The 23100-nt window shown below is 39.0% G+C and overlaps 1 protein-coding gene across 1 annotated transcript in view; it reads right to left on the bottom strand.

Moving 5' to 3' along the window:
• med13a (mediator complex subunit 13a) overlaps nucleotides 1-23100 on the bottom strand; it is an 84452-nt gene that overhangs the window by 13485 nt on the left and 47867 nt on the right. The window contains exons 9-17 of the mRNA XM_079861815.1: nucleotides 17816-18538; nucleotides 11148-11364; nucleotides 9009-9039; nucleotides 8635-8756; nucleotides 7338-7428; nucleotides 6764-6972; nucleotides 5609-5808; nucleotides 1905-2821; nucleotides 1054-1221 (exon numbers count right to left, since the gene is read on the bottom strand). Of these exons, the coding sequence (XP_079717941.1) occupies nucleotides 1054-1221; nucleotides 1905-2821; nucleotides 5609-5808; nucleotides 6764-6972; nucleotides 7338-7428; nucleotides 8635-8756; nucleotides 9009-9039; nucleotides 11148-11364; nucleotides 17816-18538 (2678 nt within the window). The remainder of the gene's footprint in view (nucleotides 1-1053; nucleotides 1222-1904; nucleotides 2822-5608; nucleotides 5809-6763; nucleotides 6973-7337; nucleotides 7429-8634; nucleotides 8757-9008; nucleotides 9040-11147; nucleotides 11365-17815; nucleotides 18539-23100) is intronic.

Here is a 23100-nt window from a genome sequence, read left to right as displayed (position 1 = left end):
ATGCAAGCTGCAAATTACCATTACGCGCAACACAATATACACATGGTTTATGAGTCATCACCGTACTATTATACAAGTGACACAAAGACGAATTTAAACACGTTAAAATTGAAAATAGAACAAAAAGGTTAAAAATGAACAAATTTTCTCCTACAATCAAAACTATAGGATGGTAACATTGACTAACATGTAACATGTTGCTATGGCATTTGTTATGAAAAACAATAGCCTAAAGACATTTAGTATAATACAAATGCACAAAAACGGCTATAGCTTAATAAAAAATACTGTAATTATAATCCATTTTTATGTCTAACATTAATAATATAATACAATTTTATAAAAATTTCCCACATTTCTGTCACAATCCCATGGTTTCAGTTATGAAAACAATCCCATGGTTTATTACTACAGTAAATCATGGTGAATGTTGGCAACTTGTGGATTGAAAGCTTTCTAACTGTGTTGTTGTGACTCAATGTTACTCCTGATTTCCGTTAAATGTTGTTTTCAACGCTGTTTCATCTGGCTTTAAACTAGTTTAAATCAGAAGGCATTTGATTTGTGGTTTGCATGGGAGAGCTCTGTGCCAAATTCAAACAATTCTCACTGGATCTTACAGTGCTGTTTAGTGGTGGTGTGATTGAAACGGTCAGCAAGTAAATGCATTCGCTCTAAGCTCACACTGTGGTGTGCTTTGAGCTGATCTGATAAATGGTCTGTGGCGCAGTTCAAACAAACAGCTCTATTTCGTTCTGCTTTTGGCACGTTTGTGGTTTAATGTTTCTCTTATGCATCAAAAATGGGATCACTTATCAGTCAGGAAAATTGGTACTGGCACCAGTGCGATGGTCTGCAACACGCATGCGCAACATTAATTGCATAGTGCATAACCATTACAGGAGAGCGGTATCAAGATTCCCTGTGACATCAGTTTCAAAGTCTATTAACAATCTTGAATACATAATTATCCATAACAATAATGATTTTGAACATTTCCCCTCCAAAAATTGTGTTGGCCTTTTTAGTCTTTTAAGTATCCTTGTTGCTCACCGTAAGACCCTCTTCCAGCCATCTTGTGAAACTGCTGCCATGTGAGAGGGCCCTGGACTCCCCAGGAGCGAACGGTCCTCTTCTTCTGGATGGCATCCTGGAGAACAGGCTGGAGAGAGAGAAGAACTCTCAACACATCCTGAGAGCACAGCCCGCTCACATCCACCGCTGTGTAGAGAGAGAGAGAGAGAGAGAGAGAGAGAGAGAGAGAGAGAGAGAGAGAGAGAGAGAGAGAGAGAGAGAGAGAGAGAGAGAGAGAGAGAGAGAGAGAGAGAGAGAGAGAGAGAGAGAGAGAGAGAGAGAGAGAGAGAGAGAGAGAGAGAGAGAGAGAGAGAGAGAGAGAGAGAGAGAGAGAGGGAAACTATATTTTAATATAGTTTAATATAGACACTTAAATCTGTCAATATTCAACATTTACTATCATATATAAACATGAGTAGAATATGACCAAAACAATATTTTTATGAAAAACACCATATCCAAAAATTACGTTTTCATTTAGCCAAAAACACAAGTGGAAAAGTTTGCACTCCAAAACTACTTTTGTTCAATATGAAAAATATTTTTGGTTGCCGAAATGTCAAAGCATTACTAGAACAACACATAAGTGGTAATATTTGGTCAACACTCTGAAAGGAAGGACTGGGAACAATTAACTGTAAAACAGGAATGTGTATGAAAGTAAGTAGGGAAAATTGTGACCAAGTTGTTATGACTTTTAAATTTTATATATGTGATTGTCTTCCTCTTTTTGTGATTATATCTGTGATAATTAATGTACCAGCTTAATGAGAGGAATTGGTTTAAAAAAAAAGCCGTGAACAAACGTTGAATGTGCTCTAATTTCTTACCGCTGCGTTTGGCCCAATGGTGCAAACACGTGCTCTTCACCAGAGTCTCGTCCACCTTCCCACCGGACATGTTGTCCATGAACTGCCGCCCATGTTCTAGAGCCAGGTAACAGTCGTTGTGGAAGTCCCTCTCCTCTACACGCACACATGGTGGTACAGTGGTGCCCCCTGGCCCTTGGGAAGACAGTCCCTCGGGGTCCAATGCCAGGATGGGGGAGAAGGGATTAGTGCACTGATCCTGCAGGAGAGAGATAAGCTCATCCGGGACTCGATCCTTGCCTCCACCCCCTGTCTTCTCCAGCGACATGCTCCGTAACGCCTCAAAGCGCTTCTCCGCCTCCTGGCTCACATCCGAACCCCGTCCGATGATATCCAGCTCGTCTTCCAGGAAGAGACCGGAGCCATTACCGTAGCGCCGATTGACAACGGCACTGAAGCCGCAAGTACAGGGATACTGGGCCTCCATGTTGGGGTCACTGATGTAGATGCCAACGTCAGCGCCTTTGATGTTCATGTTGCATACGCAGATGCAGCAGCTGTCGAAGTTGCAGTCCTTGAACAGGTTCATGACAGACTCCGACAGGATGAGGTTGACGTATAGACTGTGGGCTTCGGGGATGGAGGGAACCGTCGCAGGTTCCACAGAATTGAGTGGCCTGCAGGTGGAGGGTGTTGAGGCTGGCGAGTACAGGTCCGAGTTCTCATATTTGAGGGAACCTTGTACGCTGGCTGGGCCTCTGGGCGTCCGGGGTGTCCGTGGGGTACGAGGGGTAGGAGCTGAAAAACGAGGAGTGGCAGGGGACGGGAGGATGTTTGTGCCACTGTTGCTGGGCGGGGCGCTGTTTGACAAGAATGGCGTGTGGGTTTGAGTGGGTGTATACGTCTGGATGTACTCTTGCTCCATAGCATTGTTTTCACTAGAGTGAAGAAAGCAGAAAAAAGACAAGAGGGTAATTTGGGCATCACTGAAATCAAGCCCTACAACAAATGAGCGACATTTAAAATGTCTCGTCAATCCTGTTCTCACCAACAAAAAAGATTATTGGATATAACACAGTGGACATATATTATAAACTGCAGTACTGTACTTGTATCCTAAGAAGACCTCCAGGGGGAGGGAGAAGAAACTATTTTTAGACAGACGGTCCAACAGGCAGCTGTGCAAGAAATGAAAGCACAGCTTGTGCCACATGGACCGTGTTTGTGTGTCTGTGTGTGAGAATGCCGAGTGTGGCTCCCGGTGGCCTTTAAAAACAGGCAGGCGTTTGAAGGTCCCCCATTTGAAGACGTGGCCCTCTCCCCCAGCTGCTGTGGGTTATAAAAGACGCCTAACTAGCTCTTAAAGGGCTTTTGAACTGACTTAAACAAACGTAGACTTTACAACCAGACTTATCACTGTCAACGACCATTCGTAACACTACCCTCCTCTCTCTCGATTTCACTGAATTTCTACTGACATCAAATATGATGTTCAAGAACACAGTGTTCTCTTTGCTCTCTGAGATTAATGTATGAAAAGAACTTTATTGGATTTTTTTTTTTTCATCTGCTTCGATATTGCCGCAGTATAAAAACGCAATGCATTTAAGCAGCGTAACTCAAGCCTAACTTCAGCCTAATAAAATGAAAGTGTAGTTGAGTTGAAAACAGGTTCATAACATCAGATGAAAAAGCAATCCAGATGACAGTTGTTTGAGTAAGGACAGTGAAGAAGCTCTGAGATAAGCAGCTTTAAATGTAAGAAAATAAAAGGAAAGTGGCAGCAGATGGATTTGACAGCCAAATTACCAAATTATATAGTGTGTTAGTTAACACCTGTTCTTCGCTTTTATTCTCTATTCGCCATTACTAAGAACAAAAGGTGTGTACTGATTGCACAGAACATGAGTTAGTACTTACAGTTAGGGTTGTAACCGTATGAGATTTTCACGGTATGATAACAGTTTTTTTTTTTTTTGTTGAACAAATGCTTTATTATAACAAACTTGAAACCATTTTTTTGTTTTGTTTCTTCTAATTTCAATAATCAAATATCAATCAAGATTAATTGGAAAATCAAGATTTTCCGCATGATCGGCTTAGACCGGTAAACAGCCGGTCAGTCTCATGTCTTCCAAGCCGGTCCCGTTTTGTTGCCAGCGGCACAGGGAATAACATCAGGTGCGTGTTCTCACTCTATTCTCTCTGACGGCAGAGTGACACACAGCCGCCTCCTCACACTCACTCGTCTCATCACTTGTCTGTATTGCGCATAACTTTACTAATCCCTGCAGGTTTCGCATTCACACCAAAAGCGAACGGACCACTGATCTATAAAAGTGACGCTCACAAGCCGCCTCTCAGTCTCAAGCACTTTGTGAGTCGCAAATACCAAAATGAGTGTCTTTCTGTGCAAAATAATCTGTCAAATACACACAAAATTATGTTAAACGCAGTAAGTTTTGGAACCTAATTAGTTGAGAAAGATAACGCAAGCTGTGTAACAGTATATTGGATCCATGCATAAACTCTTAAAGTGACAGCAGTCTAATATTCCTGCTGCTGTCTGTGTTTTCAATGTTAATCAAAGAACAAAAGACAAAGAGAAAACCACTCACTGATCTTGTCCGAATAACTTTTGTAATTAGTTGTAAGCATTCATCTGTGTTTAATTTTTGCAATGAAGACTATCCAGTGTTATTTTACATTAATTACTTTCATTACTGTAGTATTTCCTACCTGAATATACTGTATACCCAACCTGAAAATCTTAAAGCTGTGTTTATTTCATATCTCTCTTTATTCTACTGCATTTATTTGTGCTATTGTTTGTCTTTTTATTTGTTTGTTTTTTATTTAAAAAATATTTGCATTGAAGAATTTTTGATTTTTGTTTATATATGCTGTCAATTATAGTTCTTTGAAAGAAAATCAGAATTGGCAGGTCACACTAACAAAAAAAATCCAAAATCGGGAATCGGCCAAGAAAATTGCAGTCGGTGCATCTTTAACAAATTATTATCAAAAAAGATGGTAATCAACTGAATGCAAAAAACTAACAATTGAATTAATGTTTTAATGTAATCAAATAATAAATTAACCCACTGACTTGATCCCATAACCAACATTCTTTAAAATATCCTCTTTTGTGTTCAACAGAAGAAAAACTCATACAGGTTCGGAGCAACATGAGGGTGAGTAAATGATGACAAAATGTTCCTTTTTAGGGGAACTATCCCTTTAAATAATATTTTTTTATTGTTTATTTTTTATTATTGTTATTAAATTATTGTTATTATGAAAAGTAAATTCTATTGTACTATAGTAGAGTCATAATTTCTTCAGGTTAAACCGAAAAAAAATTGACGGGTTGTAGTGAAGACCTTCGAGTTTCAGTGTATTTGACAATAGTTTTTCTCAAATAAAATTATGAAATGCAAATTAAGCGTTCTCTCAGAGCAGCTCTGGATATGTTCATGTGTTCAAGTCTTCATATTGTGAGACGGCAGGCGCTGAAAACATGAGCGTCACGTAGTTACATGAAACGGCACAGCTCATTCCTTCACACAGACGAAATATGAACCAGACATTTCTTTGTGAGACCTTCTTAGCGCATACACAAGTCTGTGTAAAAATATATATAATGGCTGAGGTTGTTGGCTCTGTTGTGTTGTTCATTCAGTAGGTTCAATGAATTTGTGCGTCACCCCAGATGTGAAACTCACCCATCTTTGCTGAAAAGGGACATAGCAGGTACAGAGTTGAGTAGCTCCAGTTTTCCCACAGTCCAGCTGGGCCTGTAAACACACTCATCAGGCAGTTTGATAGGGGGCAGGCACTGACTAGGCAAAGACTTCAGGGGGGCAAACATGGAGCAGCCTACAAACGGTTGACAAAACTCAGGCTTGTACACAAATGAGAAGTCCTGAAGAGAGAGAGAAAGAAACAAAATGTTAAATTCGCTGTTGTATAAGTCCATATTCTTCAGCAAAACAACAGAAATGACTCTCACAAGATGAGTAAATGCTCTCAGGATGCTCATAATTAACTGGTTAACCGACGTTAAAAAGTATGAATTTTGACCGATTAAGTCGTCATCAAGTCACCTTTAATTATATAGCGCTTTATACAATACAGACTGTTCAGGTAAGAGTAAGACATCATTCTAAACTGTAAAGAGTTTACTTTTATTTGTGTACACTCACAATAAAAACAAATTGTGCTTATGTAAAATAAAGAAAAGAAACAGGCTGCTGCGTCTGCCATCTCGTTTTCCTTTCCGTGAACTTGTTTTGGGGGGCGCGCCACAAAAATGAGCCGAATCTCAGCATATACTACTTGTCGCAGTTTTGTCTTTAAATTTGTTAATCTGTTAATTATTGAAGTGAAATATATTTTGCGTATAGGGCTATATATATTACTTTTATACATATGATTTTATTATGTTTTTCTCCATTCACAGAAGCACAGCAGGTGTGTGATAATATGATGAATCCTCATGTTCTGTTGTTTATGCTGCTATTTACACATGTAAAACTAAACACCTGGGATTTTTTTTGTTGTTGTTGTTACTTTTAATGGGTCACAGACACTTATTCATTCCAATTTAATGTAATTCTAATTTAACATAATCTTGTCTGTTAATGGTTAACAAACTTCGGTTGTAAATAAGGGGAAAAAAACTAAATGAACCCCTAAAATGAACACAAGCTTATATCTTAGAACAGCTGTGTCCCTGCAAAAACAAAAATTCTAATATTAAGCATGAAGCGCATTCTGATTGGCTGTGATTGTGTCATTCTGCACAACATTTCGCTTTCTGTCAAGACAGAAAAATGACTTGACGTTGGAAACTTCTTGTACTGCACACAGCATCTCACCTTGATTTCAGAAGGTTTGGGGCTGCAGAAACTCTCTTCCACCTCGATTTTAAACTGGCCACCCAGAACAGTAGAGCCGTCCAGATTGTTGAGGCCAGAGCCAGGCTCCATACAGCCATCTTTACTGCCCATGTTCATGGGGGAGTAACCCATGATGTGCTGCTCTAGAGATGGTGGCGTAGGGAACATCTGGTGTAGATCAGCCGTGCCTGAGGGAGGGATGAGCAGTACATGAGCAGAGAGAAAGATGACTTGTAAGTGAAAGGATAGAAGGAGGCGGTACAGAGAGGCAGTACATCCATGACAAGTATGTCGTTTCAAGTCATCTCATAGGCCTATTTCCTACTTATTCTTGTGAAAAACAAAAATAATTATTGTCAAAATCTATACAAAAAACTTTTCCAATTGCAATAGAAAATTAATATGCAGCTCCCTCTCAAAGAAGTATATGCATGATGTCCCTGCATGTCTGCATGCAATGTAAAAGTTGTCACAGTGGCCAGCAGGGAGCAGTATACAGAGTTCAATGATGAAGTAAATCTTGTATATTTATAGAGACAGAGACTGTGCTCACTTATACAGGAGACAGGGTCCAGTGTGGCTGGCTTCGACTCCTTGCTGCCAAACTTCTCATCTGCTCCATTTACAGCTCTCCGTGCTCCAGGCTATGGAGAAATACACGAATTAGCCAAAAATCAAAACTATGATTTCATTCAAATTACAGCAATTTCTCTAAAGAAAATACATTTCCATTACAACATACCCTTATTTTCCAATAGCAAAGCAATGGCAATTTTAAAGGGTAACTAAACCCTAAACCAACTTTTTTTAGTTAATGATCTGTAAGAATGGGGCTTTATTAGTGCTGTTCATTGATTCGAGTAACTTTTTTGACATTTGGGTATAAAGTGTTTTAATTTTACAATATATGGTGTAAAAACGTCTGAGTGCTGCCCTCTTTAGGTTGAACGGTGGCTACTGCAGTTGAATTTTCCTATTGGATGTTTGCGGTACTGTGTGACGTAAGCGGTACAACGCTACGTAAGCAGGTTCCAGTTCACCACGCCCTCCCTTGGTACGAGCTAGAGCTACCACGCATAGTATTGCATCAGTTAGGATAGCTTCAAGTTAGCGTAGATTTATCTGTATTTACTACAGTGGGCAGGAGGGTACGTAGGTGTAGGTTTGCTGGTTGCAACAGCACTGCTGGACTGCATAGCTTTCCAGGTGGAAATGGGCTTCTCCACACAGCTCGCGCTGAAAAGCGACGCAGTGCCAAACGCTGCTCCTCCTGCATGGACTCCACCACCGCAGCGGCGTCTTGATGTGAGTGATCATATATATAATCACAATTTATGGTTAGGCTAAAGTTAATCCACTGGGGTCGACAAACGCGGCGGCGCATTTTGCTGGATTTTTTCACATAGCTGCAAAATATTAATATGCCTACAGAGAGCGCGCGCTATTGACATCAACCCGATAAAACTAATCAGATGCATGTACTTTACGTCGTCTTGCGACCCTGTGAGTCACTCTCCATTTTAGAGTCTGACAGCAGCTGTCAATTAATCCGTCACTGCGGGTCTCAGGTGCACGCCCCCCCGCTCAGCCCCGCCCTCGGTTCGTCCCCTCTATCTCCGCTGGGCACTGCCCACTTTTCTAGCATTTTTCAAATATTGCCAGTGGGTGGAGTCAGGCTCTGACCAGGGGTTTAGTTACCCTTTAACAGTAATTATTTTAAGTACAGATGATATATTTCTACTTCTAATAATGTATGGCAATGAACTCTGAGTCCTCGCGTCAGATTGAGATAAAAATTCATAGTGACACAAAGCCATTCAGGGGAGACAGAAATACGGCTTGATACTGACTGTTTGTTCATCCTCATCTGAGTTGAAGAGGTTGTCCAGGTCTTTGATGGAGACTGCCAGGTCTGAATCATGTATGAGGCTGGTGGAAGCGGCCCGGTTATTGGCCGCAGCCCGCTGAGCATCTGAGCAAGAGAGAAAGAGCTTAACATGGTCCTGTTCTCCAGCTTTATCTAGCGTAACCACAGCCTGGGCTTGAGACCACATCAGGACAAGCCCTTTCCCTCACCAAGCGAACACATTTAACCTTTATGGGCAACAATACACTAAACCGGCCCAGGCTGTCAACAGGGAAACTATTTCAAATAAAATAAATGGACTCAGGGTTTGAGAGGGTTCATGAGAGAGTCACTGGAGTGTAACAGGACAATCCTTACCATCTGATAGAGCAGCACTGCCATCTTCTCCCTGCAAGAGAGCAAAATAAAATGGGTTTAAAAATGTAATATATAAGCCACAGATACACAAAGGTTATGTTAGATTATATAAGCAGGGTCCAAAATGTACTTTCTGGCACATATCAATGGCAAGTAAGTAACCTGCAATTGTTACCTTAAAGAGCTATTTCTACTCTATTTAACCCATAAAAATTGTTTTATTGGTATAAATTAATGTATTTAAGTTGATTAGGTGATATTAAGTAATATTTTTGACTTGAGTAAAACCAGTTAAATGTAGAAGTAGTTACCATCTTTTACCATTTTTTCAGTGAAGTCGTCAATATTTAAGAATCGAGCACTCAATGATTAACTTCCATAAAACACAATAAAACAGTCCGGAGTGCATCAGTTCATGATCATGTTAAAGGTGCTCTAAGCAATGCTGGGTGACGTCACTTCTTGTTGACGTTCGAACTATTGTCAAACAAAACGGAGGCTCCCTCCTCCTCCATCCTCCTAATAATGACGCTGAAGCCGGGATCGTTCGCCAGCTACCGAAACGGTACGTAATGTGCTAGTTTATGATCAGAGAAAAAAAAAAATCTGAGAAAAAAATGCACAAGCGTGGTTTCTCGAGAGAGAAATAGCAGCTCATAAGCAAACTTAAGACGCTACTGACATTACATGTCACATCGACGAACGAACCCAGAGCCTGTTTGTGGAGCCTGGGCTGTCAAGAGACCGCATTTTTTTACAGTGTGTTCAGGGGACAGGCAACCAGCGGATAGTGAGGAGATGTTTCAGCCTAAAAAACGTGTGACATCGCTTAGAGCACCTTTAATTAATCACAGAGAAGAAAGTGACCAATCAGAGAAGGTGATGGTAAAAGAAGAGTAAAAGAGTGACAGCTAAGGAGAGAAACAGGAGACAACCAAAGAGAGGGAGAGAGGAAGGGTGGAAGCATATTTATACTTTGTCACCAAATTAACCAAATCTTCCATGCACAGCATAATAAATAACATTGTAATATAAGATAACAGAGCAGGCTAATGGGACAGCAGCTTTCCCCTCAGCACCTTAGAAACCCACCCCAGACCCTTAACCTGCCCCTCACGCAACCTGCACCTCCCAGAGCCACCATTACAATGCAAGCCGCACACTATGCAGAGATTCATTACGCCATGCATAATTTCATTACGCTGCAGGCCGTCTCTCCGCATAAAGAGTGTAATCTGTTCCTCCGTACACACACTTCACATCCTAATGACCAACTCCGTAATAAACGCCTGTACATGCAAATCACTCCGCCCCGTAATCGATAGCAGAACCCTGGGGTGGAGTACAGGAGTTGAGAAGCCAATTTTCTATGTAGACTGTATTTTAAAACAAATGAACGCCGCTGTGTGTATGTTTATACGTAACATAGATACACGTGTGCTATAAGCAATGAGGTTGTTGTACCATATGACCCAAATTACTTAAACCTCTCCTGTGACTGCAAAAAGAGGCTATAAGGTACCAAGACACACAAATGACGTGTAATTCTGAGAGTAGGTACCAAAAAAGCTCTTACAAAATGATGGAGTAACAGAATACAGAAGGACAAAGCTGATTTTTGTTCAGCCTCCGCAGCTGCCACAAAAAGACGCTAAAAGTATGTGTGAAAATCCAACAGGAATGGGAGAGACTGTCTTCGCCCCCTCTATTCATGCGCTCTCCTCCACGTTTGAGGGTGTCAGATTCAGATCTCAGATGGGAATCTCCTATAAGCTGAAGATAGCAGACATGATGCCAGCACATTACATGCTACACTGCCAATGGAGAATCTGCAGCTTCTAAAATTCCTTTTCACAGGGAAAAAGAGTCCATGTGAAACAGGATTCACAGCCCATTGTACTTCCGTAACATTGCACATTTCTAAGTGAAACTGAAACTAGCTTGTATAAAGAGAAAAGCACCTTTACTTTTACAATACCGTACAAATGTTTGGCAAATAAATGCAGTTAATTACAGAATAAGAGATGTCTTTCAAAAACATTAAAATGAAACTTACCAACTCTTAACTTTTGAATGTTAGTGCATCCTTAAAACTAGTGCATTGTAGGATTATATCTCTAGAAAAAAAGTGTCGCTCACCTTGTGTTTCTTCCCTGGTTCTCTATCTCCCCCTGCTTTGTCTTTCTTATCCGAGAAGGTGAACTTAACATCTCCGTCGACAAAAGCGTAGGGGTCGACCTCAGGCTCATGGTCGTTGCCTGTAATGGCTGCAGCCAGGTGCTGGTTCTGTCGCTGCAGGTACGTTTGGAGACGTTCATCTGAGACCTTGAGCGGCCTTTTGGAGGCAACCATTGACCTGGTCAAGGCAACAAAAAAAAAATAGGTCAAACCATGACTAAAACAATATAACACTGCATGGTATACCAATATACTGGCAGAAGGTAAATATATCATCCAGATCAAGTGGGCAATAATTATTTTTCAAAGAAATTAATGCTCATTTCATAATACCCAAGGAACACATATGCTCCTAATTTGAAAAATTAAGAACTTTATGGGACACAATGAAATTGTATTAAATAAATTTTCTTAATTAAGGGATATGAGGACATTTTTTACAAGCAAAATTATTATTTATTTGAAACTACACTTTTTAAATATTTCTGCTTCAAACTGCATTTAATAATTATTTATATTCTAAACATTGAACAGGGCTCGAAATTAACTTCTTTACTTGGTAGAACTGGTGCTCCCAACGTAAATTTTTTTAGAAGTACCAGCAAAAATTTAGGAGCACCCACCAAAAAATAAGAAGCAACACAACTACAATTAATATATATATTAAAGGATTCATTTTATTTAAAAACAGCACGTTTTGTAGAGAAACAAAAACGAAAGTGATGCCCCGATCATGATTTTTAATTGCAGATTCCAATTTTTTTGACCAGGAAATTTGCTAATTCCGATACCGGATGAAGAGTCTCCCCCCACCCACCCACTTATTTGTAGTTATTTGCTCTATAACAGGCCAAACTGGCCTTAAAAAACAAACATCTGTAGCCATTTTAAATTATAGGAAACCATGGCATTTTAATCACAATCCAAACAAAGATGCTACACACATGTAGAATCAGCAGTTGTTTTTTATTTAAATTAGATTGCATAATTTCCAAGACTAAGAGCAAATACAGAATGGTCTGACTTTTGCTTTGTGAAATTGTGCTACATAAGACACACCTGCACAAAACAAAACCAGACTGATTGAATGAATAAAAATGTAAATTCACTTTCTGACAGCAGGTGGCGCCTACGGAAAATAAGCGTTTCTTTGGGTACCGCTGTTAACAAAGCAGCAGCGCTTATAAACACTACTTTATACGGAGGTAAGAGGAAAAGAAAATGCCATCGAAACTATTCTGAAGTCAGTCAGTTCTCTTCAGAGATACATTCATTTAAACCCCCACCCAATATTTATATTTTTCGTCCTATATTTAGCATCACGAACAGTAATCTTGCTGTGCCTGGTATTTTTCTCTACTCCATGTCTGCGCTCTCCTCTTTGCGTCCGTCTTTAACGTGTCCCGTTTCTGGCCTGTGTTAACGTCCTTTTAACAGACTTCGTAATGTTTTCACACAAATGACATTCTGGGAAATTATTGCAATGCAGTTTGTATGCAAGTCCAGAATAGAGTTCAGCCAAAATTAAACAAAAACCAGCCGGTTGCCGATCGTGTGTTTAGAGCACAAACTGGCCGTTTCCGATTTATGGCCGGTGTGGTGAAGAGATGAGTTCCACCAGAGAAATGAGTCCCGCCTTAAGTGGGATAACGCCCATCAAGTAATACATTTATTTGTATAGCGCTTTTCACAGTACACACAACTTTACAAAAAGACAAACAGCTAGTGTATAGTAAATGAATTGCATATGTAAGCTAACTAAAAAACACTAAGAACGAGAAATGTTTAATTTCACAATCAATAGCTTCGGTTACATACTAGTATTTGAAAAATATAAGTTAAAAGACATTAATGGTCGTTATAACGTAGATCAAACGACTTGTATAATAAAGTGACTGTCGTATTTGTAACCAGGCACTAAAGCGATTACCCATAAAACGTGCTTTGAACCAATCGGATTGCTTGGGTCCTACGGTGGGACTCATCTCTATGGTGGGATTCATCTCTACGGTGGGACTCATCTCTTCACCACACCGGTCGACCGATGCATCTCTAGAAAAAAGGTCGCACCACAACAATTATTTGCATTTGCACAAATGTGAATAAATTGAGGTCACACAGATTCAATTTCGGGAGCATATGCGAACAAAATGGTCGCAATTTTAAGACTTGTTGAATTAAGTGGCTAGAAAAAGAATGTTCTGCATAATACGAGACTTTTTATCTAATTACAAACAAGCCCAAAACATATGAGGGGAGCTAAAATATGCACTCTTACAAGCATTTAAAACATATTACAATACAAACACCATCGAGTAAACAGTCATAATTCATCAAAAGTAAATCATAAGCAATCATTTGACATAAATGCATGGTATTCATTCATCACGAACTGCTCTGACAAGCGAGCCTGTAGAATGCGCAACATCGCTGCGTTTTGACTTTGACCGTGGAGTGCTCACATTCTTTTTATTAAATCATTGACAATAACCACTTTGAGTCATTTTGCAATTCCTGTTTTTTGGCCTTAAATTTAACATCTCTTAAAATGTTAAAACATTTAGGATATTTTTAAGACTTATGACCTTTCAATTTACAGACATCTATTTTAAGTCCAATTTTTTTGTTGTTGCAAATGCAAGTGAAAAGCTCGCACCGTTGAGCCCTGAAACCTATATTAGTCAACGATGAATTATAATGCTATCTCCATGTATTAAGATTAGGGATGGAACGATGTGTTGATGTAATCTATTACGTAGATTATGCAAATTAAATTATTTTTACACATCACTAGAATACAGATGTCAGTCTCATATTTTGTGCTTAATAAGGCTGCTGTTTTTTACTAGCTCCCATGACGCGCGGCTCAAACGTACTCTCTGCAACTCCTCCAAACAAAGCATTTAATGCTGCTGTTGGGTTATTTTAAATATCTAATGGATGAACATGTGCCTCGATTGGACACATTAATTAATTATGCGCCGTCGATCGTGGTAAAACTGTGCGGTTTTATGGACACCGCCATGTTCGACACTACACACTATGTTGACGCTATGATGAGTTAGAATGCGGTTGTGACTTCTGCTGTTTGATCATACAGCTGAATGAACATATTCAAACAGCTACTTTAATCTCCTGACTGAACAAAACATTTCAGAATTCACACTTGTATGCAGTTGCAGCTGTAAATCCCAAAAAGTGACTGAACGCAGCCACAGTAAACACCTTTCCTAATTAGGTCTACACTGCATAAACCTTATCTTTTGTGATATCATTAGGTAAAATTCCATACATAGATTAGCTACGGTTATTATTTATAGGCAAATTATTGTTTATTATTTATCGTTAAATTAACCAAAGGTTTAATCAATTATTCTAGGGGGAAAAAAAAAAATCAATAGATTAACCGTGAGGAGGAAAATAAAAATAAAAAATTTGCTAGATTATTTGATTAAACGAAAAAACAATCAATAGATTAATCAATTGAAAAAATAATCGTTTGTTCCGGCCCTAATTAAGAGTTGACCATTTAAAAGAACAGCCCTATTTGTATGTCCATGTGCCCAGAAATTATTCACCAACTCTGTGAGGAAAAAACAAAACAAAAGGAAGTTCTATCACTCCGAAATCATGTCACACCCCAGTGTCTGAAGTCTCTGTTTGTGTATATATGTTATGTAAAATCCCTCTGTATTTGTTGAATGGTATGTACCAACCACTGTTTTCTCACACAGATCCGACCACTGCAGCTCTGGTGGGGGGTGACAGTGCACAGTGGCGCTGGCCAGAGATTAAACCCATTTTGAGGCCCCAGAGTGCACAGGGATTACATTAGGCCGTAACAGCAGAATGGACACAAGAGGACACCAGCCAAGTGCATCCTGGGATTGCACTGCATACCATTACATCTCACTGTGGCCAACAGAGACAGCTCTCTCAACCACAGCACTGTCTCTTTTTCTGATCTTAGGCAACTCCAGGCAAAAAAAACATTACAGTGGAAACAATACAAATGAAAACCACTTTTGAAATGTTCAAGTACACATAAACTGTTGAAGGAAACTAAAAAAAATTAAGAATCAGATATGAGTGAAACATCAACACCACAACATTTTCCTAACAGCCATTTTTCCTAGTGAGGGATTAAAGGACACATATTTTTTTAACTTAATTCTATCAACAAGCATTCTTCCAGGAAGACAATGGTACTAGTGAGCAATGTGTGCACTTTATTTTCCCATAACACTGCTGCTTTGTAAATTTATGAGGGGCATAAAGTCTCAGCTTTCAGTATCTCTCATCCATAACGGTTAAGAGGAAAAGTTCATACTACACTAACATTATTCAAACAAACGTGTCCAAACATTCCCAAACTGGGCCAAATATCAGTGCGACCAACAAATGTTCCCCCTTCAACAGATTCAACAAACACTATCTCATGTTAATAGATGTGACGTTGTGGACCATACGAAAAACCAAATGTTTAATTTTTTTGTATACAAAGTAACAGCCTAAGTGATGAATGTGCTTCCCGCTGTATAGGTACAATCATTTTAATCATCATGCATATTAGCACAAATACAGAGAAAACTGCAGTAAAACAATGACAACTTCATGTCTTTCTGGAGAAGCAGATAAGATGTACACTATAGCAGAAATTTTTCACACGAGTAAACATGTCACGGCTTAGTTGGAGACTGACATCAAACAGCACTGGCACCGGTGTCAAATGTCTGTGCCTTTAAATCAAGGTAGCCACAAGGGAGGCCAGCCGAAGTTCCCTTGGTGCTCTTCCAAGAAAGTCTGGGCTTAGCATATGGTGGATCTGAACACATCCTTATTTCATCCTTAATTTATTTTAACATCAACTGTTCCATAGAAAATATTAACCCAGCAACAACAGTAAGTTTCCATTTCACACACATCATGTCTGCATTCTTGTGACTTTTGACCTAAATCTAGTCAACTTGCTTAAATCTAGTCTAGCTTATTACAGCCCAATCTGACAGGAAGATATTGTTTGACTGACAACAAGTAAAGCGATCAAAATCAGTCTGTGACTGAAATTATTACATTTGTAAATCATGAATTTCACATTCATAACATTTATTTTTTTAGTAAATAATTAATTTTTTTAATAACAACCTTTGGATTCTCTATCATGATTTCATTCAAAGATTTAGGGTCAGTAATATTTATTTACACATTTTTTATTATTATTTGTATTCATTAAACAATCTTGAAAACAACAATGATAATAAGAAGAAATGTTTTTTGAGCACCAAATCAGGATATTAGAATGATTTCTGAAGGATCATGTGACACTGAAGACTGAAGGCTGATGAAAATTCAGCTTTACCATAGCAGGAATAAATTAAGTTTTAAAATATACTAAAATGGAAAACAGTTATTTTAAATTGTAATAATATTTCTCTCTCTGTTTTGTTTTTCCTTCAGGTCCACAAGCTAGTGTTTAAAATTGTCGCTTGCTTATTTCTACTCTAAATCCCTACTTAAACCCCTGAGTGTTTGTATGCACGTGTGAGATGGACACATAATCTCCTAGTTCACAACAGTGCTGGGCCTGCACATTAGTGAAGTATGATGTCAAAAGGGCGCATCGCGAGAGATTAACATGATGTGTGCACTCAGAGAAAGAACATTCTACACAGAACAAGAGTGTTTATGTGTGCGACTGTGCGCGAGGCTACATCACATCTATTTCAAAACACATAGGCCTACTGCACAAACAGACGGGAACGTTTGGGGTTCGGTATGGAGGGCTCTCGCTAACAAACTCTGGCTGCTGCAAATAAAAGCGCCGTGAGCGGAGGGGATTAAGGGGGTCCACAGGGTTGTCCCGCTCTCACTTTAGAAACACATTTACTTAAGGCATTATTACACAACACTAATGCACAATACAATCCTCCTGGCTGTTTACAGGTTATGGAGAGCTCTAAATCTTAAAGTATGTACTTTCAGTTCACTGCATTGTATCAGAATGTAAACAAAATGTGTTTTGAAAACGTCTAGACATACAGCCAAAAATCACAAGGCAAAGATCTCTCCCCAATCAATAGAGCCCATTTATACTAACCTGCAAAAATGGGTTGTTAAGAAATCAGTTTATAAAGGTTATCAGAGCAATGAGTAAATTAACATATGACAAGCCAAATCTCCATATCAAAATCTATTCAGTATTCAGTTGGGCAGTCGTGGCCTAATGGTTAGAGAGTCAGACTGGCAAAATGACTGCTCACTGCTCCAGGTGTCTGTGTCCATGATTTGCAGTGTGTGTGTTCACTACTCACTGCTCCTAATGTGTGTGCACTAATGCGCGTGATGGGTTAAAAATGGCAAGTATGGGTTACCATACTAGGCCGTCACGTCATGTCAATGTCACTGCCAGCTGGCCCGCCTTCAAGAACATCTTAGCCAGTCATAACAGAGGTAATTTACATAAAGTATAGCCTATTTAACTCAAAGAGTCAGTGGTCAACCTATGGAAGACAGAAGTGTTCAAATATATATATTTTTTGCTATTTCACTTGGTGAACCCAGAAATTATATTTACCTTCAAATAGGTGCATGAAATAGTTTGTGGTGCTTGTAAAGAACCTGTTACTCACTCAGTAGCAGACATAATCCCTTCAGCTCCGAGTAACACCTCTTCTCTGAGTTTGTCTCCTGGTAGTGATGGCGTGGGAAACTCTGCATCTTTCCTACGTGGCAGGTTGAAGAATCTCCACGGCGCATGACTCCCGTCGTCATCCAGGTTTACTGCTGCACTGATGTACGGGGTAGGCTCCAAGGGCTCGGAGTATGCAGGGGGAAAAGGTTGGGTGAGGGAATCCAAACGGGCGTCATCTGGGCCCTTCTGGAGGCATGGTTCTGCAGAAGGAGGGTAAAAATGTTGGCTGTGTGGGGTGGAGGGGTTTTTAATGGCGTCTGAGGCTTCCTCGCCACGTTCGCAGGGGTGAGGGCTCAGTGGTGGTGGCTGAGGGGAACCAACCATCTCGGTTGGCCCACTGTTGCCCACGTTAGCTCCGCCCCCGCTGTGTAGCTGTGGCGGTTTTGAGCCAGTGCTCACATCAGATGGGCGGAGCCCAGGAAATCGTCCACCCTCTTGACCTCTAAGAGCCAAGCGCTGGCCTGCAGAAGCGTCAGTTTCCATAGGAACATCTTCACAGACTGCGTTGCGGTGGTGGAAGGGTGTCTGCGGGCGTTTCTGCTGCTTGTCTCCCTTTTCGGGCTTCTCTCCGGCTTTGTGCTTGATGGGCGGCTGCTGCGTCTGACCGGCACTGGGTGGCTGACCAGGCGTGCTGCCTCCTCTCTGCTTCAATGTTTTGTGCCTGATAAGAGAATGAAATATTTTAATTCAACAGGGATATGAGTTATGAACTGATGACAACACTAATAAGAAAGCCTATTACCAGAAATCATTTTTTTTATATTCATTTCTTTTCAGAGTTTTTTGGATTTAATAGGCCTTTGAGACTCGTAACCGAGAAATGTAACAGTTTCTTAATTAGTTCATTATTTAGAATTTTCAAACTATTATTGGATCCTTGAAAAAACTAAACACTTTAGAATAAAGATTCTCTGCTTGTCGAGTCCAAAGACAGGTTTAAGAAACAACCATTTTAACAAGCACTCCACTCCTATCAGAGTCTGTCTGACCTGATAACGTGTGTCCACACTTTCTCAGAGATATGTAAAGCTCCGCAGCTGCCAGAGTTTCCCTGTGGGATTCCTTTTACAGTGTCTCTCATTTATAATGTTGTTCTTCAGAGGCAGTTACCATCTCAACCTCCACAGAATCTCAACACACAAGCCTGTAGGCTTTTATCCCTCCCTTAAAAAAGCAAAGCTTCCACAACGACCACTTATGTTACAAAGCCAGGAAACTTCAGTTTGGTTCAGATATCAATCAGTGTGGTATATGTATGCACGTTAATATTTGAGAGAGAGGCTTGAGTGTGTAGTTCATGTGTAGTATGAGGAGTTTAGGGGTCAAGGAACTTAATTTAGCCCATATTTGTAAAAGCAACCACAGGGGCACTTTGAGGTTGGAACTGTAATGGTGAGTATGTAGTCTTATGTGACCTATAACAACAGTTTTGAGTCAGTATGATTTTTTTTAAAGAAACTGATATTCTTTTTTTAGCAAGGACGCATTCAATTTATCAAAAGTGACAGGGAAGACATTTTTGTTGTTACAAAAGATTTGTATTTTAAATGAAGCTAAAATTGTTTGCGAAATGCAACTGACAATAAGAAGAAATGTTTCTTGAGCATCAAATAATCAGCATATTAGAATGATTTCTTAAGGATCATGAGGCACTGCTTTGCCAACACAGGAATACATTAAATTTGAACATGTATTAAAATAGAAAAGAGTTCTTTAAAATTGTAATAATATTATTTCACAATTTGTTTTACTGCATTTCTGATAAAAAAATAAATGCAACCTTGGTAAGCAAAAAAAGCTTCCCCTATATCAGTGGCATAAAGTGGTGTTCTGAAATGAGGCGGCAATGTCCTCAGTTTTGTAATGTTTTTTATATATATATATATATATATATATATATATATATATATATATATATATATATATATATATATATATATATATATATATATATATATAAATCAAATGTAAATTCATGTCCCAGTTACACTTAATGTTTTCACATTTTCCTGCTTAAACATTACATTAAAAAGAGAACCCAAATACAATTCTAGTTAATAGTTTTACTTTAACCATGTAATGTTCTATTTATTAAAACCAAGTATAAATTTGATCAAATCGTGTTTTTAAAGTCCCCTGTAGTCCCTTAAAACTCATCTCTGATCACCAAAATTACATATTTATGTTTTTTCCTGCCTTAAATAGCTTGAATGTAACTCTACGCCCTTGCTTCATTTAATATATGCAGAACAATGCATATGCAAATTAGTCCAGCCTCCAATCACTCAGACCAGTTCAGAGATCCACTCGTTCAACTCGCATACAAGTCGATGTATCAGAATTGCCTTTTGCTTGACTACGTTATCAAACAGCTAATGTGTTGCTAATGTTACACAAACCATGTTCCCGTTCCCCATCTCACAGTCAGACAGCTGCCTTCTAAAATCAGTATCTTTAGAAACGCTTTGAACAACTCAGAACGTCATTGGAGAAAGGTATATAGTTCAACATAACATAATATACATCATATACAAAATTCACCCACTATATTGCTAAATGTGCCTGATTTTTCATATCAACAGAAAAATACACCGGGATAACTTGGCTTCTCTTGAGACTCCCCCCGCTTCGCAGTTAATGATAAAGCCCGCCCGCACGCACGTTAGCGGTTATAAGGTAGTTTGTGATGTAAGAAATATCGGCGATTTCAAACCGTGTTTTTGAGACTGTCTTTTTTTCACTGCAGTTTTAAGGAGCAAATACTCAGCAATGCTGCTGACTTATGAGTTTGCACATGGTTTGTCTTAAAGCATAATAAAAACTCCACATAGACATATAAACAACATTAAAAACTTGATTTTCACCACAGGGGGTCTTTAAGCATTTTTCCATTTATTCCAAAATAATAACTATAGGCAGTAATAATTTAAACAACATATTTTATTTGTGTATTGATGTTCAGCTGTTCTTTTTAATAGTCATCCCGTGCGGTAAACACTGGTTACAGACAGTTCTTCAGAGAAACATTTACCGGCACAACCAAAGTTAACAGCAAAAAAAAAACGACCAGACCACAAGGGAGTCAAAGGTAAAATTATACCCTTTTATTCTCACACTCAAAACAATTTCACATGTAAGCACACGACAACAGCCACTCACACACACACATACACAAGCAGAATGCTAAGCAAGCAGAATGCAAAGCAAGCAGAAAGGATCTCAGTCGATGCATGGTCATTTTCACTTCACGGGGGGACTCCGAGTTTCATCATACCTCTCAAGCTGGGTCTCTTCCAAAAAACATATTTGGCAAATGACAACAGTCCCACAGCGCCTGGCCTTCTCTTGGCCTGAACTGAACAGCTACTCAATGAAGAGAAAGAGAAGACGACTAACAGCAAGACCACACAGCACTACGCTGTATGCATGTATGCTCGCTTTCATGTGCTTGCTGCTTCTTGTTTACAAAACCATTATCTACCTGAAGTAGGCATGTCAACAGCACCGATGTTATTGGAATACATTGATAATGAAAGTCAATCTGAGTTCCTTTCAAGTCCTGTCACAGCATGCTGTGATATTAGTGTGCATCTATTACAATAACTACAGTTGGGCAGCGAGTCAGCTACAGTCTAATCTGTAAACACAAGTTATAACAAGTTATTTTCTGTAGCATGTAACCAGCATCAGTTTGAACAATGACTATTTACATTATTCTGCTCAGTGGAAATTACTGCACTCTTCTAAGAGATAACAGCCTTGTATGTCTATTTAATACATAATTCACAATCTAAAACATTTATTAAAAATTCAAGCAGTTTACTTAATTTGTTTCTTTGTTTTAATTTGTTCTCTTGCTTGTAATTTGTTTCTTTTTCCACGTATCTGTATTTGATATCACAAAAACTCTAAGCTAAAGTACCCTTCATGAAGCAAGGAACAATAACCTACCACACTTCATTCAAACATGAATTAATTACCACCCTATTTAATTATGAAACAAATACACACTCAGAGCTCTGTAATGATGCTGAGTGTTACAATAAAATTCATAACTGTTTTTTAACAATTATGCTACCAAGCCAAATGGAAATTCCATTTGTTTCCAGATCACTTCCATTAAATATAAATCTGGATAAAGAGTTAATGTAAGAGTGTAAAATACTCAAAAGTCACAAAAACATGCAAGTGGAGGGACCAAGATGTAACTCAGCAATTTACAGAGCTGTAAGACCAGATACAGCCTGATACATAAACATATACACAATCAAAACATGTAGACTACATAGAATATCTAAGCAAGTTTATTTTGTCTCTACATCAGAGACTTATGACACCACTTAAAAGGGCAGCAAACTAACATTTGTGAGCGGTAGCACCGGTGCCACAAAGTTTTACAGATGGTGGCACCAGCATCTGATTTAGTAGCGCTGGGGGGATTTTTAATCAAAGGTAGATAGAATTTCACTCTCAAAAGGTTGTTGAAACCCAATACCGTGGTTACAGTTAACATTAGTACATTAAATCCATGGTGAATTTTGGTAATTTGTGGACTGAAAAGCCTTCTATACTAGGGCTGTACGATTAATCGCAATTTACACGTAATAGCACTGAAACCGATTTGGCTATTCACGATTTTGAAATCGTAAAGGCTATTTTTTATGTGCATGTGATTTTTTTTTTTTTCTTGTCATTGATGTACGGCTCTGTAAACGCTGCTCCATCTGAAAGCCCTGTGAGTTTGAGTCATTTATAACGTGCATTTGAAAAAGCAACACGCATCAAACATTTTTCCAAACATTTATGAACCTCTTGTCCAACAAAAAACAACATTTAATAAAATGCTTTTACTACAAACTCACTTCATAATGACAGTTGAGCATCCTTCTATGAGATGATGCGGCTTCTTACAAAGAATAAAGCAGTTGTGTGTTTATTAGTCATGTTTAATCAAAGCGTTTCAATCTTCTGTTTATTCAGCTACAGATAGTATAATGCCCGATAGGGATCTCCTGGAATGATATGCTTTATCGTACTTCTGCGGCAGGGCATATTTGGCGTGTGTGCATGAGAGCGCATCAAATAATCACAGCCTTTGCCAAATCACGTGCGGTTTCATTGCGATTAATTGTGCAGCCCTATTCTATACCCTGTTTGTTCATGGCATATTTCTACTGGTTTCCACATCAGTGCTATTTGATCTGATATCTATGGTTTATGACA

The sequence above is a fragment of the Squalius cephalus genome (assembly GCF_949319135.1).
Source record: "Squalius cephalus genome assembly, chromosome: 24".
NCBI lineage: Eukaryota > Metazoa > Chordata > Actinopteri > Cypriniformes > Leuciscidae > Squalius > Squalius cephalus.
The sequence above is the reverse complement of the archived record's forward strand: the minus strand, read 5'-3'. Positions and strand labels throughout refer to the sequence as shown.